General features: G+C 39.7%; 1 protein-coding gene across 1 annotated transcript; it reads left to right on the forward strand.

The window, feature by feature from the left end:
- On the forward strand, window positions 1–8,405 carry LOC101931780 (stromelysin-1-like). Its single transcript, XM_024099592.3, has 10 exons — window positions 1–269; window positions 1,325–1,569; window positions 1,682–1,830; window positions 2,835–2,960; window positions 3,436–3,597; window positions 3,785–3,941; window positions 5,670–5,803; window positions 6,464–6,623; window positions 7,377–7,477; window positions 8,078–8,405. Exons 1-10 carry the CDS (start codon window positions 171–173, stop codon window positions 8,176–8,178), a joined length of 1,434 nt encoding a protein of 477 aa, XP_023955360.1. The 5' UTR covers window positions 1–170; the 3' UTR covers window positions 8,179–8,405.
- The last annotated feature ends 7,886 nt before the right edge of the window (window positions 8,406–16,291 follow it).

Genomic DNA, 16,291 nt, shown 5'->3' on the forward strand with positions numbered 1-16,291 from the left:
AGTGTTTGCATATCTTCTGTTGGTAATTGGAGGCTGTTCTAAACTGTGAGTCAGGCTACACCTGACTTTGTGAAACACACAAGTTCTATATAAACAGGGATACGTGAGAGACTTGTATGTAGCTGGCGGAGATTGAGATCTACATAAAGACAAGACATAGAAGCAAAAGAATGAAGAACCTTCCGTTTCTGCTGTTACTATGGGCCGCATCTTGTGCTTTTCCTATAGATCCGAAAAGGAAAGTGGAAGAAGAGACGAAGCTTGTTCAGGTAATGATTGCAGACATACAGGACCAGATCCTGAGCTGGAGTTAATTGAAGTTAATGGAGCTATGCTGATTTACACCAGCTGGGGATCTGACCCTATACTTGCTGATGGGGTGAATAGTCTGGTTCAGCATTTCCCAAAGAATAGAAGTAAGCCCTCCTAGAGGGGTGTGACACACTGGCCGTGAAAGGTTCCCCAAGGCTGCCCTTCTAAAATGGTGGGGTGGAAGGGTGGATAGGACTTGTTTCATTTTCCTGAAGGGGGTTCTTGGTTTCAAAAGCTTGGAAAGTGCTTGCCTTGGGTGCTGTTTTAATGGATGTGCAATGCTCAAAGTGAGGCAATATTTCTGAAGAATAATTCAGCGCTGTCATCATGAACCATAGACATTTGCCAGGAAGCATCTTATTATTATTTTGTTTTACATTATTTTGCAGGAAACAATTTAAAATTACAGTGCACCCGTTTAGGGTCTGATACTGCAAACATTTAAACATGTGAATAACTTGACACACAAGTAATCTTCTTGGCTCACTTGGGGCTTCTCAGGGGAGTAAAGATATTCTCATGCATAGGTGGTTGTAGGATCGGGATCTTCATTTTTGGCTGCATCATTGCACATGATAAAATGTAATGCTATTGGCAAATCATGCTTTCAATCATGTTCTTCAAACATCTGTCATTGTCTGTCTTTAGATACTGCATGGAGTGCTGGAACAGACAGTAAGTCTAAGGTGTTTTGTCACAAAATGTTCCATTTACAGGGCAAATGTTTATTCTGAATGTGTTCTGAGCATTAATCCTATTGTACAATTGCAAAACATTCATGCTGAACTCTTGTAGCCACATTATCACACAACAAGATAACGTCAAGGTATTAATATAAATGGAAAATGGGAACTAATTTCAGTTTTACAAAGTTTCTAAACAAGATGAGTTCCTGAGACACAGAGGGAACAAGCAGCAGAAGCCCAGGATAGATCTCATGACAGAATATTTAATATTATTTTGCAAGATCTAAAAAAGAACCTAGTGTCTTAATATATATCTGTTTCATCAGAAGTACCTGGAAAATTACTACAGCTTTAAGACAGATGGGAAGCCTGTTTTAAGATGGAAAAGCGATAGTCCCATAGTCAACAAAATCAAAGAAATGCAGGAATTCATCGGATTGGAGGTGACTGGGAAATTGGATTCTAACACTCTGGAGGTGATGCAGAAACCCCGGTGTGGAGTCCCTGATGTTGCTGATTTCTCCACCTTTGCAGGACAACCAAAATGGGGGAAAAGAACTCTAACATACAGGTAACTATGCAGTAGTAGAGGGGTTTTCTTGAATTAAAGGGAAACAAGTTGCTCCAAGTAGATGATCAATATTGTAAAGAACTCAGCTGTTTCTCTATATTATATTTGAAAGGATTTTGAACTACACACCAGACATGGCCCAAGTTGATGTAGATGCAGCCATCAAGAAAGCTTTTACAGTCTGGAGCAATGTGATCCCATTGACATTTACCCGGGTTGACAGAGGTGATGCAGATATATTGATCTCCTTTGCAGCCAGAGGTAAATCTATCTATCTATCTATATATAATCATTGTAAATATTACCAGCCAGAGGTCTGTGAATTATTTTTCCTGAAATTATTATTCATTATTATCATTTGTATTAGGATGGGGATCCCATTGTGCTAGGCATTATACAATCACACACAAAAACACAGTCCCCACCCGAAAGAATTTACAATCTAAGGTTCTGATACTGCAAAGATTTATAGCTGTACATAACTTTACACACTGTGTGTAGTTCAACGGGATTGTGCATAGTGTATAATGTTCAGCCTGGGCAGACATCTGCACAGAACCAGGGCTTGTGGGTTTTACTCATGACTAGTTCCATGTAAGTCACTGGGACTACTCACATGCTTAAAGGTAAGCACAGGTTAAAGTGCTTTGCTAAATAAGGGCCACAGAGCTCTGTGCTTGGGGCTGGCTCCCCCTTGGGGGCTTTTCTGTGGTGGAGGAGGGCAAACTCCACCCCCAACTGGGATGATGTGGGTGGATCCTCAGGGAGATTTCTCCCACCAAAGCTCTCTTCTATGTGCATAGGAGGTAGCAGGATCATAATTAGACATGATGCAGTGAGTAAAGAGAACAGAAAGTAGTGGAGGATGGTGGAGGGAACAATAAAAGGTCATGTGATTATTTTGGTTTCTCACATGCTTGTCTTGTGGTTCGACTATATAAATACAAGTTGTACAACAGCTCGCCATTATTTTTATTTAGTTTCCTTTCCTTTGCATTTCTCCTCCCACCAAGCCATTGTACCTGCATTCATGCCCATCTCCAATCCTTACTCAATTCCCACTGACTGCTTCATGATCTCTTCCATTTTGACAGATTTTTGTTTCACTTCCAATTGTTTAGTGTCTGCAGATCTACTAGAAAGTCAAAATTTTCCGCTTTTCAGTAAAAATTGACAAATAATGGGGTTGTCAAAATTGCATGTCAGAAGAATTTGGAGTGTTGCAAATGCACAAAGAGTTCTATTGCATCTTATTCCATTCTTAGTTCACAACGATTTCAATCCCTTTGATGGTCCTGGTGGGACGGTTGCTCATGCCTATGCACCTGGCAATGGTATTGGTGGAGATGCTCACTTTGATGAGGATGAAGACTGGACCAAAGGCTCACAGGGTATGTAAAACAACTCTTAATATTTCATACCTGGGCTCGGTAGGATTTTCAAAACGAGGCACCTAAATTTTGACTCCTAAAACCATAGTTAGATACCTAAGTGAGTAGCTGATTTTCAGAAGTGTTGAAAAACCAACAGGATTTCAGCACTTTTGAAAACCATCCCACATAATTAGCTTCCTCAGGCCCCAGTTTTCCAAAGGCATCACAACATCTGGACTCCTGCACCCACACTGATCTCTGCTGGAGTTGTTGGGTGCTGGATCAGGCCTACAAGCACTGCACCTTTGTACTTTTGATGCACTTCAATGTATTTTCATTGTACTTAGTTTTATTTCAACTACATCTGAGTTTACTATAAGCACTAAAAACCTCTGTTGTATTGAGTGTAATTGGGTGGCTTGTATTTCACATTGATGGGCAAGAACATGAAAAGACTTACCTTTCTTTTATACATTTTGTTTGCTGTTTTTAGGTGCCAACTTGTTTTTCGTGGCTGCGCATGAGTTTGGCCATTCACTGGGACTCTTCCATTCTAGACACCCTGATTCACTGATGTACCCAGTTTATAGACACTTTGATGCCAAGACTTTCCGTCTTCATCAGGATGATATTAATGGCATTCAATACCTCTATGGTAATCAAACATTATTAATTGCTCAATGTTTATGGCCTCTAACAAGTTCAAATAACTTTTAATGAAATCCATGTTGAATGATTATATTAACTATAGCTTGAATAAAAATGACAGATCCACTGAAGTTATCTGAATTTTATAATATCAAATCCTAGTTTTAATTTCTTCTCTAAACTGTTTTCCCTAGGACCTTCATCTAACCCCCCTGAAGATCCAACAGAATCTACTGTCTCCATAGAACCCCTGGAGCCAACAGAACCGCTACCACCAAACACTTGTGACCCTAATCTGACTTTCGATGCTGTCACCACTTTCCGTGGAGAAATAATGTTCTTTAAAGACAAGTAAGTTGACTGTCTTAAAGCAACATCATATCTTTTGCTTAAATCTTCCTTTGATGGCACAATAGTTTGGAAAAATAAGAAACATTCCAAATTTTGTCCAGCATGTTAGTCAAACCAATACCTTTTATTAAGTTCAAAAAAGGTTCAGATAAATATCACCAATCTTTCTTCCCAAGTGCCAACAGACCTCCTACTTACCTGCACAGAAGTGATCATTAAGGGATATTTTCTTAGACTGTAAGCTCTTTGGGTCAGGGGCCATCTTTCTGTTCTGGTTATTTATGCAGTACCTAGCACAACAGGATACATAGGTGGGGTCCTTGGTACTACCACAATGCAAATGATAAACCCTAATAATAATAATAATAATAACAGCAACACACACTTGCCACACTTATTTCCCAGTCTAATCATAGGAGAAAACTTGTCAAATTTAGATAAGATTGTGGTAACTGTTGACAAATTCTGACTTCTTCATTGTGACCTCTATATGCTGGATTCTATCATGGTATCTAACACTGGCAAGTTTTATTTGGGTACTTGGGTTCTGCAGTATTCCCAGGACAATTTATTGATTAAAACAACTGACCAGAGACGAGCAGTAAGTGTGCTAAAGCTGAAGCATTCCTCCATGGAAAATCACTAATAGTAGCAACAGAGAGTCCTATTGTATTCCCACTAATACTAGGTTGCTCTCAAGGGCTTAAAGAGAATAGATTGTGGGTTCTGAGGACCCAAAAAGAGGAAAGTGGGATAAAAGGAGGTCCTAGTGGAGACCTGGGATATGGTATGGTAGGAAAAGAATAGAGGTAAGTATTGGTGGGTAAAGAGACAGATCTGGTTGCATTAAGAAAAGGGAGGCAGAGGAAGAGGAATGGGATGCAGAGAAGACAGAGAGAGAGTTAGAAAGGGTGCCTTAAAAGACATGGATAAATTAGAACAAGTCCCAACATTCAGAATTCAGGAGAACTCAGTTTTGGACTCTGAACCCATTACTTGGGACACTGAAGTTAACCATTTACCCATCTTTAACTGCAGCCTTCTAAACTTTGAAAATTTGCCATCCCAAATACCAAGTCTACATGCACACCCTTTGCAATGATGATTTCGGATAATGAAACCAATTACCATCGTTATATTTTATCATTTGTTCAGTGCTGCACAAAGGTGTAGATTGCTTCTGCCTAAAGACTTCACAGTCTAAAGGAGTTTATAATGTTGAATTCTGACATTCAAAATATAGTAATGGCAGAAGAACAGGCAAATAAGTATTGTGAAATCTGCTTTCCCTGAAATCCAGAATTTATCCAGCGATAAACTCTCTCAGGGGAAAATCCTCAGCCCAGAGCCTAGCACAGGTATGTGGAGTAGATCTTGAGGAATCCTCTCGTCTCACCCAACTCTACCACCTCCCTTTCTCAGTGGTGTGCTGCAGAACTGAGTCCCATTTCCTTTTCGTGTAGCAGAACTGCATTTGTTCCATGCCAGGGAACCCTCTCTAACCTCAGTGGTAAAGGCAGGTTTTAGCTCTAAGTGATTCAAAAGCCAAAAATCTAAGTAAATGCATAGAAGACATGATTTGGGGGCAATGGTATTTGTATGTGCGCCAATATACAATACTCTCTGGGCTGTAGAAGTTGTAAACTCTTATTGCCATGGTTAGAATCTCACATATTGTTATGTATAAAGATTTGAATTAATAAGCAAGTTGTACTGTATCTGGATCAGGTACTTCTGGCGCAAACACCCTACAAGCAGAGAAGTTGACTTTAATTTAATATCTTCATTCTGGTCACCTCTGCCATCTGGCTTGGATGCTGCCTATGAAATTACAGACAAAGATGAGACATTTCTTTTTAAAGGTAAGCATCTGAATTTCTCTACGTTCTTCTTACATGTGACACAAATGGAATTTACTTGCTTTGAAAATACACTTCTACCTCGATATAACGCTGTCCTCGGGAGCTAAAAAATCTTACCGTGTTGTAGGTGAAACCGCGTTATATCGAACTTGCTTTGATCCGCTGGAGCGCACAGCCCTGCCCCCCCGGAGCGCTGCTTTACCGTGTTATATCTGAATTCATGTTATATCGGGTCGCGTTATATCGAGGTAGAGGTGTAGTTAAGGAAATTGAACCTTGTACTCTTTTAATGAGATTTCATGAACTCTGATCTAATCCAATTTACTGGTATTGTTTTGCAATTAAATTGCTAACAAAAACCACATTCGGCATCAAAATGCATCTCACTTATTTGATTAATGTTAAGAAAGCTAAATTTCCCTAACAAATCAAGCTCTATCCAAGGAAATGTGAAATGGCACTTTTTTTCTGTAGAACTATTTGTCTAAATTAAAAATAGTAGCCCAAATTCATCCTTAGCATTCAGAAGAGTTACATGAGGGATGGATTTTGCCAGGTGTGTTTAAAATACAACAGAAGTCCATTGTTTACTGTAGCCACTGGAATATAATTCTCAACAGAAGTTCCTGGCAAAATGTTTTCAACAACTTTTCTTGATAGGAAATGAATTCTGGGTTGTCAGAGGAGATGCTATACTGTCTGGATACCCAAAGAAAATCCATGATTTGGGCTTCTCAAAGGGTGTGAAGAAAATTGATGCAGCTCTTCATAATGCAATTAAAAAAAAAACATACTACTTTGTGTCTAACAAGTACTGGAGGTAAGATTTCATGTTTAACATTCTTGAGTATGAGGTAATAGGGACCTCTGAGCAAACAAAACCCACATCACCAATACTCACTGCATCCGAAGAAGTGAGGTTTTAACTCACGAAAGCTTATGCCCAAATAAATCTGTTAGTTTTTAAGGTGCCACCAGACTCCTTATTGTTTTTATCACCAATAACTGTATCATTAATTTGCTTTATGATGCCTTAGTAGCACACTGACTAGCCAGTCTCTTACACTGTCATCGCTGCCTGTAGAAAAATAATATTCTTTAAAGGCAGGTGAAACAGTTCTTTTAAAGATACATAAAGTTTTGCTTAAATTATTTTACTTACATATAGAAAAAAGACATCTAAAGCTTTACTGCACATTTTAAAGCAAACATCTATGCCATCTATGGATCTGGTTTAAGAATAGCTAAGTGTTCAGTGAGCTTATGTAACGCCAACAGACCCCCAGTTGTCGGTGGGCGGGATCAAACCGGGCATCTCTGGAGCTTAGTGCATGAGCCTCTACCACATGAACTAAAAGCCAACTGGCTGTTAGCTAAGGCTGTAGAGCAGACTCACTTTATCGCTCTCTCTTAAGGTGGTCTTGGTGCCACGAGAGGGGCTAGAACACCACACCCAGAAGGTGTGTGGGTTACACTTAGTTCACTGTTAACAGGCCCTCTGTAAAGAGTGGGGCTGGCTTACGTGGCATTTGGCTTTTTTTAATTGTCTTCATATTATTTTTACTTTCCTCAGTTATGATGAAAGAAGACAGTCCATGGACAAGAAGCCAAAGCTGATAAAAGATGAATTTCCAGGAATTAATGGGAAGATTGATGCTGTTTTCCAGCATAAAAGTAAGTGGAAACTCTCAGGTAAGGAAGCATTAAATGGTTCAGAAGTGATAAGAGACATGGTTAAATGGGGTGCCTAGGACTGAGAGCCAGAAACATCTGCATGCTAATCCTGGCTCCGGTACTTCCTCTGTGGCTTGGACAAGTCACTTAACCTTTCTGTGCTTCAGTTTCCCTACCTGTACAATAGGGATAAAAGTACATCCTGAGGTGTATTGATAATCAATTAATGTTTGCACAAGGCTATGAAAAGATCAGTACTAAGGGACATATTGGGATACCCTTACTCATGTTGTCTTGTCCTTACACCATAAGTAGTTCCACTGTAGTCAATAGAAACACTTGTGAAGTAAGGTATTGCTCAACATGAATAAGGATATCACAGTCTGGCCCTAAGACTGTAAAGTTACTGTGTTGAGATTAATGATCAGGAATAGTTTGTTTTTTCCCCTATGTCAGATAGGATATTATTTAGATAGAGCTGTTCTGCAAAGTGCTAGAGTGGGTGACTCAGATAGTCTTTTCTAGCCCTTTGCAACCTTTATTGTAACAGCTTAATATTTATATGTGCAATATAGTAATTCAACTTGTTTTTATTCCTAGGGTTCATATATTTCTTTCGTGGATCACGGCAGTTTGAGTTTGATCCAATTACCAAGAAAGTTACTCGTGTCCTAAAGACTAACTTCTGGTTTCCATGCTAAGAACATGAAGTCCTGGATGATGTATAAAAGAAGTAAACAATACTGTAAATACACCAGGGATTACTTTTCATTAATTTCTAAAACATGTAGTCAGGATTCTACAGATTTCAGTGTACGTTCACTGGTCAGACTATAGCTATGGTACAATCTGCAGTTCTGTAAATAACAGAAATGCAATACTTAGCATGAATATGTGTATATGTAAATAAATATGTATCATATCTAGAGATTTCGTATTTACTTGCCAGATGATGTATTTACTTGCAAAAGATGATAATTTCCAAACTCAAAAACTGTTGAATCCAACACAGGAATTCTATATTAGATTTCATCTTGACAGACAAAGAGGAACTGATTCATAGAACTAAAAATGAATGGTATCTTAGGTACAAATGCTGAGGACTTGATCACATTTATAATATGTAAATAGAATAATGTCCAGACCAGTAATATATATATATCTCCAATGCTTTAAAAGGGCCAATTTCAGAAGGCTGAAAACAATTATGAGCCGGATCAGCTCGGAGGAAGAATGTAATCACAAAAATGAGAAAGATAATTGGGGATTGATTAAGAACACTGTACTAGATGTCCAAAAACCAAAATCCCATAAGTGAGGAAGAAGGATGATTGGTAAAAAACATACAACGTGGTTTAGAGGGGAAGTGAAGGTAGCTATAAAAATTATATATATAACAAATGGAAAAAAGGGGAAGTTGATATTAATGAATATAAATCATAAGGTAGGAATTATAGATAAAAGAAGCAAAGGGACACAAGAAGTGATCTATGGCCAGCAAAATTAAGGACAATAAGGAGTTTTTAAAAATATATTAGGAACTAAAGGAATCCTAACAATGGTATTGGCCCATTACTAGATGGGTAGAATTATCAGTACTAATGCAGAAAAGGCAGAAGTGTTCAATCAAAATTTATGTTCTATGTTTGGAAAAAAACAGACAATGTAGTCCTAACATATAATAACACTCTTTCCATTACACTAGTATCCCAGGAGAATGTTAAACAGCACCTACTAAAGTTAAACATTTTAAATCAGTGGGCCCAGATAACTTGAGTTTTAAAAGAACTGGTTGAGGTGATCACTGGACCATGAATGTTGATTTTCAATAAGTCTTGGAACACTAACAGTTTCAGAAGACTAAAGGAAAGCTCAAAAAATGCCAATATTTAAAAAGGATAAATGAGATGATCTGGATAATCATAGTCCTCTCAGTCTGACATTGATCCCAGACAAGCTGATGGAGCGGCTGATATGGGACTACGTTAATAAAGAATTAAAGGAGTGTAATATAATTAACGCCAATCAACATGGGTTTATGGAAAATAGCTACTATCAAACTAATTTGATACCTCACTTAGATGGGATTACTAGTTTAGTCGATAAAGGTAATTGTGTTGATGTAATATACTTAGCCTCTGCACCTGCACACCCCTAGTTGTCACCAATCACCCCACACTTGGGGTATGTCTTCACTACCAAAGATAAAGCGTGGTAGCGCTTTAACATGGCTCTGAAGTCACAGCCTCAGCCCTGGGAGAGAGCTCTCCCAATGCTGTAAAAAAAACACCCCCACGAGGGGAGTAGCTACCAGTACTAGGAGTACTGCTCCCAGCACTGGTGCAGTATCTACATTGCCACTTTACAGCGCTTAAACTTGCATCGCTCAGGGGGGCATTTTTTCACTCCCCTGAGCGAGAAAGTTTCAGTGCTGTAAAGCGGCAGTGTAGACAAGGCCTGGAACCCAAATGGGTATCATCAAACAGTTACAACCCGTACTCCATGGAGACCACATCCTGAAGGAAATCTTGCCTGAACGCCCATGTCTGGCTTTCAAATAGCCCTCCAACCTCTCCAAGCTTGTCATCAAGATCCCCACAGAGCAGGACACACCAGCACAAAGTGGCACCAGAACAACAGATGCAAAACCTGCAGACATATCTCCACTTTACAATGATCAACACCCCCCCACAACACACTTTTTAAGATCCAGGGGTCCTACACATGCCTCAGCTAGTGCACTAAATGCCCCAATGGCAACTATGTGGGTGAAAGCAAACAATCACTACACTCCCAAATGAACTCACACAGGAAAATGATTAAAGCAAAAAACACCTACCACCTGTGCGTGAACACTTTGCACAAAGCAATCACTCTGTATCTGACCTATCAGTCCTCATCCTCAAAGGAAACCTGCACAGCACCTTCAAAAGATGAGCCTGTCGTTACTTTGTCTGACACTAAAAATCATGGACTGAATAGAGACACTGGATTTATAGCTTATTACAACAATCTGTAACACACTAGCGCCCCCCCCCACCACCACCACCACCACCCAGCTCTTCTCCCTCCCTTTTCCCCCTATGACTAGAGAGGTGTTAACAGCAGGGCCGGCTCCAGGCACCAGCCCAGCAACCAGGTGCTTGGGGCGGCCAACGGAGAGGGGCGGCACTTCCGGCTCTTCAGCAGCGGGTCCCTCACTCCCTCTCGGAGCGAAGGACCAGCCACCAAATTGCCGCCGAAGACTGAAGCGCCAGCGGTAGAGCTGATTGCGATCACGGCTTTTTTTTTTTTTTTTTTTGCTGCTTGGGGCGGCAAAAACCCTGGAGCCGGCCCTGGTTAGAAGGCCACTTCACCTTGAATGGTCCCTCAAATATGTGTTAACCACTTACATTAAATAATTTGTTCCTCCTTATATTTAGCTGTTACGCTCTGAGTACATTTCCCAGACCTGAAGAAGAGCTCTGTGTAAACTCAAAATCTTGTGTCTCTCACCAACAGAAGTTGACCCAATAAAAGATATTACCTCACCCACCTTGTCTCTCTAGACAACTCTAAGGATTTGACTTGGTACCACATGATATTTTGATTAACAAAGTAGAATGATAAAATTAACACAGCATGGATTAAAAGCTGGCTACTTGATCAGTCTCAAAATGTAATTGTAAATGGGGAATTATCACTGAGCAGGTGTGTTGCTAGTGGGGTCTTGGTCCTATGCTATTTAACTTTTTTTTATCAATGACCTGGAAGAAAACGGAATCATCCCTGATTAAGTTTGTAGATGACACCAATATTGGTAGAGTGGTAAATTATGAAGGGGACCAGTCACTGATTCAGAGTGATCTGGTTCGCTTGGTAAGCAGGGAGCAAGCAAACAACGTGTGTTTTAATATGGCTAAATGTAAAGATATACATGTTGGAACAAAGAATGTAGTCTATATTCCTAGAACTTTATCCTAGAAAGCAATGACTTTAAAAAAGATTTGGGGAATTGGGGGTGGATAGTCAACTGAACATGAGCTCCCAGTGCAACATTTTGGCCAAAAGGGCTAATGCGATCCATGGGTGCAAAACCACTGTGATCATCTAGTTTGACTTCCTACATAACACAGGCCATAACATTTTACCCAGTTTATGCTGCAGTGAAGGGAATTATGTTTCCTACTACGTAACTGAGCACTATTAAGTGCAATAATTTGTGGCTGAAGTAGGCCTTAGCTTTGATAAAGACATCCAGTCACTGAATTAAAGACTCCAGCTGATGGTGCATTGACCACTTTCCTTGGTAAACTGTTCCAGGGATAACACACCCTCACTGTTAAAAAGGTTGGTCTTATTTTGCACCTTTGTCCATTCAAACACTAACTTGCAACAACCAAAAAGCTTTTAAAAACTCAAGATAAAATAGTAATTTTCCTTTGTCTATTGTGTTTGTGCTGACAATCAAATGCATCTGTTAATGGCAATGTTAAATTATGTCTACATTCATCATAGAAACAAGAAAAATAAAAACTAGAACATGAATTGAATAACCATTTTGATTTTCAAAAGTACTCACCATTAAGGATGAAATCCTAGCCCCACTGAAGTTAACGGATGTTTTGTCACTGACACGAGTTGGGCCAGGGATTCACACTGTATATTCTCCCCTATAGAAGGAATGTATCTGGTTGAGCCAGTATTGGCCAATATGCCATTCATGAATGCTTTGGTGGCCGCTTCACTGTCTATAGGATTTAAGTTTTAATTAAAATTCCTTTTCTGGCCATGCTGCTGGCTGAAGAAGACCTTCCAGATGGAACCCAGTGCAGAATATAATATAATATAATAACCCTGTCTGAATATAATTATGGACAGAAGCAATAGCGCTAAAAGATAAGATATTGCTGTCATTTGGCTCAATAGAGATTAACTCTGGAGCCTAACGACAACAAGTTAAATGTCAACATTTTACAATGTTTTACATTTTCCTAAACAATACATAAAAGTTCAGCTTTGCAGACCAGGTCAGGAAGGGCTTTGGGGATGTGATAGGGAAAGGTGCAAATATGTTTACTAGAGAAGCTGTCAGGACATTAGAGTTGAATGGAGTGGAGGAGGGATGGGAGGAGTGAAGTGGCCCCTACTGTGGTTGTTTGGGGATGATTTTGGGTTAGCGATATAAGGAGAGGAGATATCACGTCAGTAAGTGTAGACGCAGGCTCACAGAAGGTTACCCAGATCTCAGAGAGATGGCAGTGATCTTCTTTTCGATGCAGTGGGTATTCCAGAGGGAGTAATAGATAGAGAATGTGGCTCATATTTCCTGTCGATTCCCTGGAATGTATACAAATCTGGGGATATCTGCGAAGCGTAGTGGCAAACAAAGTGCGTGACTCTGATGGAAACTCCACCAGGGGATCCCCACCTGTCTTCCCTTGAGTAAATTCCAGCCTGGGATTCAGCAGACCAGGTTAACACAGAGAGGAGTGTCTGCAAGAATGATTAATCAGCCCCATATAGTTTGTGTATTCAGGAAACAGCTTGTTGATTTCTAAAGGTGGCACTCCTCTGCCTATCCTTAAAATAGAGTCCAACTGATTTCAGTTGATGACGTTACGTCTGAGACTGTGCAAGTCATTGCGGTGTAACTCAGGAGATGGCCCCATCTATCACCTGTCGGAGTGTTACTGTTTTAATACAACAGACTATACTGATTCAGCATGTAACAAGTTGTACTTTGCTCTATGTGCCATAGAGTAACCATATTTCCCTCAGCTGAAAATGAGACACTGGGAGTGAATATAGACCCTTCTGCCGCAGTCCTTCTTCCTCTCATTTTTCTCCCTTCCCTCCTCTCTGTCCTTCTCTCTGACCCATTATGCTCCTATTTCCCTCCTCCCCTGCCCTCTCCTCACTTCTCTGAATTGAGGGAATATGAGGCACCTATCTTTGCGGCTGGCCTGAGCCGACATCACAGAAGTCATGACTTTTTTGGCAAAACTGGGCATTTTGTTTGTTTTATCTGATTGACTGATAATTCTCCTAAAGCAGAATGTATACTATTTGGGGTTAAAGAAATTGTCCAACATTAGCTATCATCTCATTTACAATAACACACACCAGGAGCTTGTATCAACTCTTAAATAGACACATTTCATGGGGAGGCCTCCTTTTTCTCAAGTTAGTATCAAAATGTGCAGGACCCCAATGTGAATTTTCTAGTGATTTAAGAAAGCATGATAATAACTGATTCAACACTGATAGACAATAGCAGTGTATGGCTTCTGTGTTCAACTTTGTGCATAAAAAAGTGACTCATTAGCAAAAGAGCTTGTTTCAGCATAACATTATTTTACATGAAGATGTTAATTTTTATTGCTTCAGAGGAGATTAAAAGCAGACCACTGTAGGGTACAAATGGCAGTGCAAGATGTTTGCACAAAAATGTATAAATTGTCCTCTTAGAACAAATACAGAACTTGCTAGTGCCACCTACTGGTGGAAAGGTAAAACTGAATATAACTCTTGCTACAGCAAATGCTGAAATTGTTAAAACCAGCTCTTTGAATTGCAAATTAGTGTTCTTAATTTTCATAGTACTAAAAATGGTATAAATGGAAAAACTACTGGCCAAATTGCCCCCTCATGAAGGAAAACCTGCAGTAGGAGGAAACCCCAATGTGGCTGCGCTTTAGGAATTTCTCCTGACTTGTTTTGTCGGGGTGAGGGCGGGGAGGGGAGGATCCCCTGAGACGAAGAGGCCCTGGGTCCAGCCCTTCGGGGATGAAAATCACTAGAACATTTAAAGATTTTATCAGTTACAAATAAGGAACAAAGGAAAGTAGCCTGCAGATTTAAACACAATTTTGAATTCCAATGTAGCTGGGGTCCTAAAGTATCAGGAATAAGAAGCTAATGCAGCAAGAATGGGTCCAGTTAAAGAGCTGTGCCCTAGATATGCATAACAGAGGTGCCACTTTATAAGTGAAGAAATGTATGTCTAGAGTAGGGTCAACGTTAAATATGGAGAGGGGACTCTGAACTGCCTGGGGACAGACTAAGTGAAACTCTGCTAGGGATGGTCAGAAATGTTTTGATGAAATTTTTTGATCAGTGGAAAATGCTGATTCGTTGAAGCCAAACTTTGTGTGGAAATGTATCAGTTTCAGTGAGAGAGAGAACGCCCCACTCCAGAAGAGGCAATAGTCCAGAGGTTGGGGCATTCACCTCTGATGTGGGTTCAAGACCCTACTTTGAACTGGGTAGTGCATAGACTTGAACCTGTGTCTCCCACATCTCTAGGGAGTGCCTTAAATATCAGTCCATTGGCTGTTCTTGGGTAGGTCCCCCCCTCCTTTTCTTTTGTTGTGTTTTTAATTTTGAAAGGTCTGTTTTATTCCACCTATTTCAAAACTTCAAAACATTTCACAAAATAGAATTCCTGTTTTCGGGCCAGCCCTACTTTCTGCCCAGTTGAGAATGGGACTTGAACAAGAGCAAGTTGGAAGACAAGTTCCATAATTAGCAAGCACAAATCTGTCCAGGGTATGTATGCATCAAAACACAGTCTTTCATGATCACAACCTGTTTCTCAAATACTGCATTGTAATTATATAACATTTTCTACAACCTCGGATATGTATGTGTAGCATTTTGTGGCATGGTGTAATGTCCTGCATATGGCAGAGTCTGTGAAAGTCATTCATATGAAAAGGTATGCAGATATAATAGGATATAAATGTGGCATATGGAATAAGAGTTACTGGTGGAAAGTTCTTGATTGTAATATTTGAGAATCCTTAGGAAATGAAAAATGTAAATCCCCTCTAGTTATTCTGGTTACATGAGCTATTCATTATGGGTCCAACTCTGCCACTCTTAATCATCCTCAGCAGTACCTTACTACACTAGTAATGACCCAGTGAGACTACCTGTATGGTCAAATGCTGCTCATTGTGAGTGAGGGTGACATATTCAGAATCTATAGCGCTACCGGAAACATTTAAGTGAGCTGTGAAAATTGTATGAAAAAAATCACACCTTGTGGAAAATATACATGTCTCCTTCTCTCCCTTTGCATTGGTCATTATCCTTTTGGTCATAATATTTTAAAATCTGGCCTGAGCTGATGTTTACACAGGCATCTTGTGCCAAAACTGTCATGTGTGTGGGTCTTTCCATGCAATCTACGATGCATCGTTGTGTTTTGCTAATACCCTGTAAGTTAATAACTGGCATTATTTTTCATTAATCTTTGTCTATCCTTTGTGCTGCATGTATGTGTGTTTTTAAATGTGTTAATTTTCCTTCAAAAACCAAATAAAGGCAAAATGATAAAAGAAAGGAAGAAGGCAAAAATGATAAAAGAAAGGAAGAAGGCAAACCAGTGAGTTACTTAGGGGGTAGCTGAGCAAAACTAAAAATACAACAATAGCCTGTATAAAACACAAGAAGGAGAAGTGTTTATGGAAAATTGTCTCTTTCACAAACAGGACTAGACTAGATAAACAAAGACGGCTTTTCAGCCCCAAGTCGATGAATAAGAGCATGACAACTTTGAACACATAACGTAATGCAATGTCATTGGAGTTGTGTCCAATATACGTGCCACTGTTTGTTCATTCCTGAAAATGATGATGAAACAAGAATAATCAAAAATTGTGTTTCTTTGAATGATGAATCTTGAGACTGAAGATATGCATGGCTGAAAAGGAGATCCGTCATGATGTGTTATTTTGCTAATAATTGTAAATGTTGGCATTAATTTATTCCTTCCCTTTTTCTGAAACTTCCTGTGCCAGTTTCTCACAGTTTACCTCACAGAAAATG

The sequence above is a fragment of the Chrysemys picta genome, chromosome 1 (genome assembly GCF_011386835.1).
Source record: "Chrysemys picta bellii isolate R12L10 chromosome 1, ASM1138683v2, whole genome shotgun sequence".
Taxonomy (NCBI): Eukaryota; Metazoa; Chordata; order Testudines; family Emydidae; genus Chrysemys; species Chrysemys picta.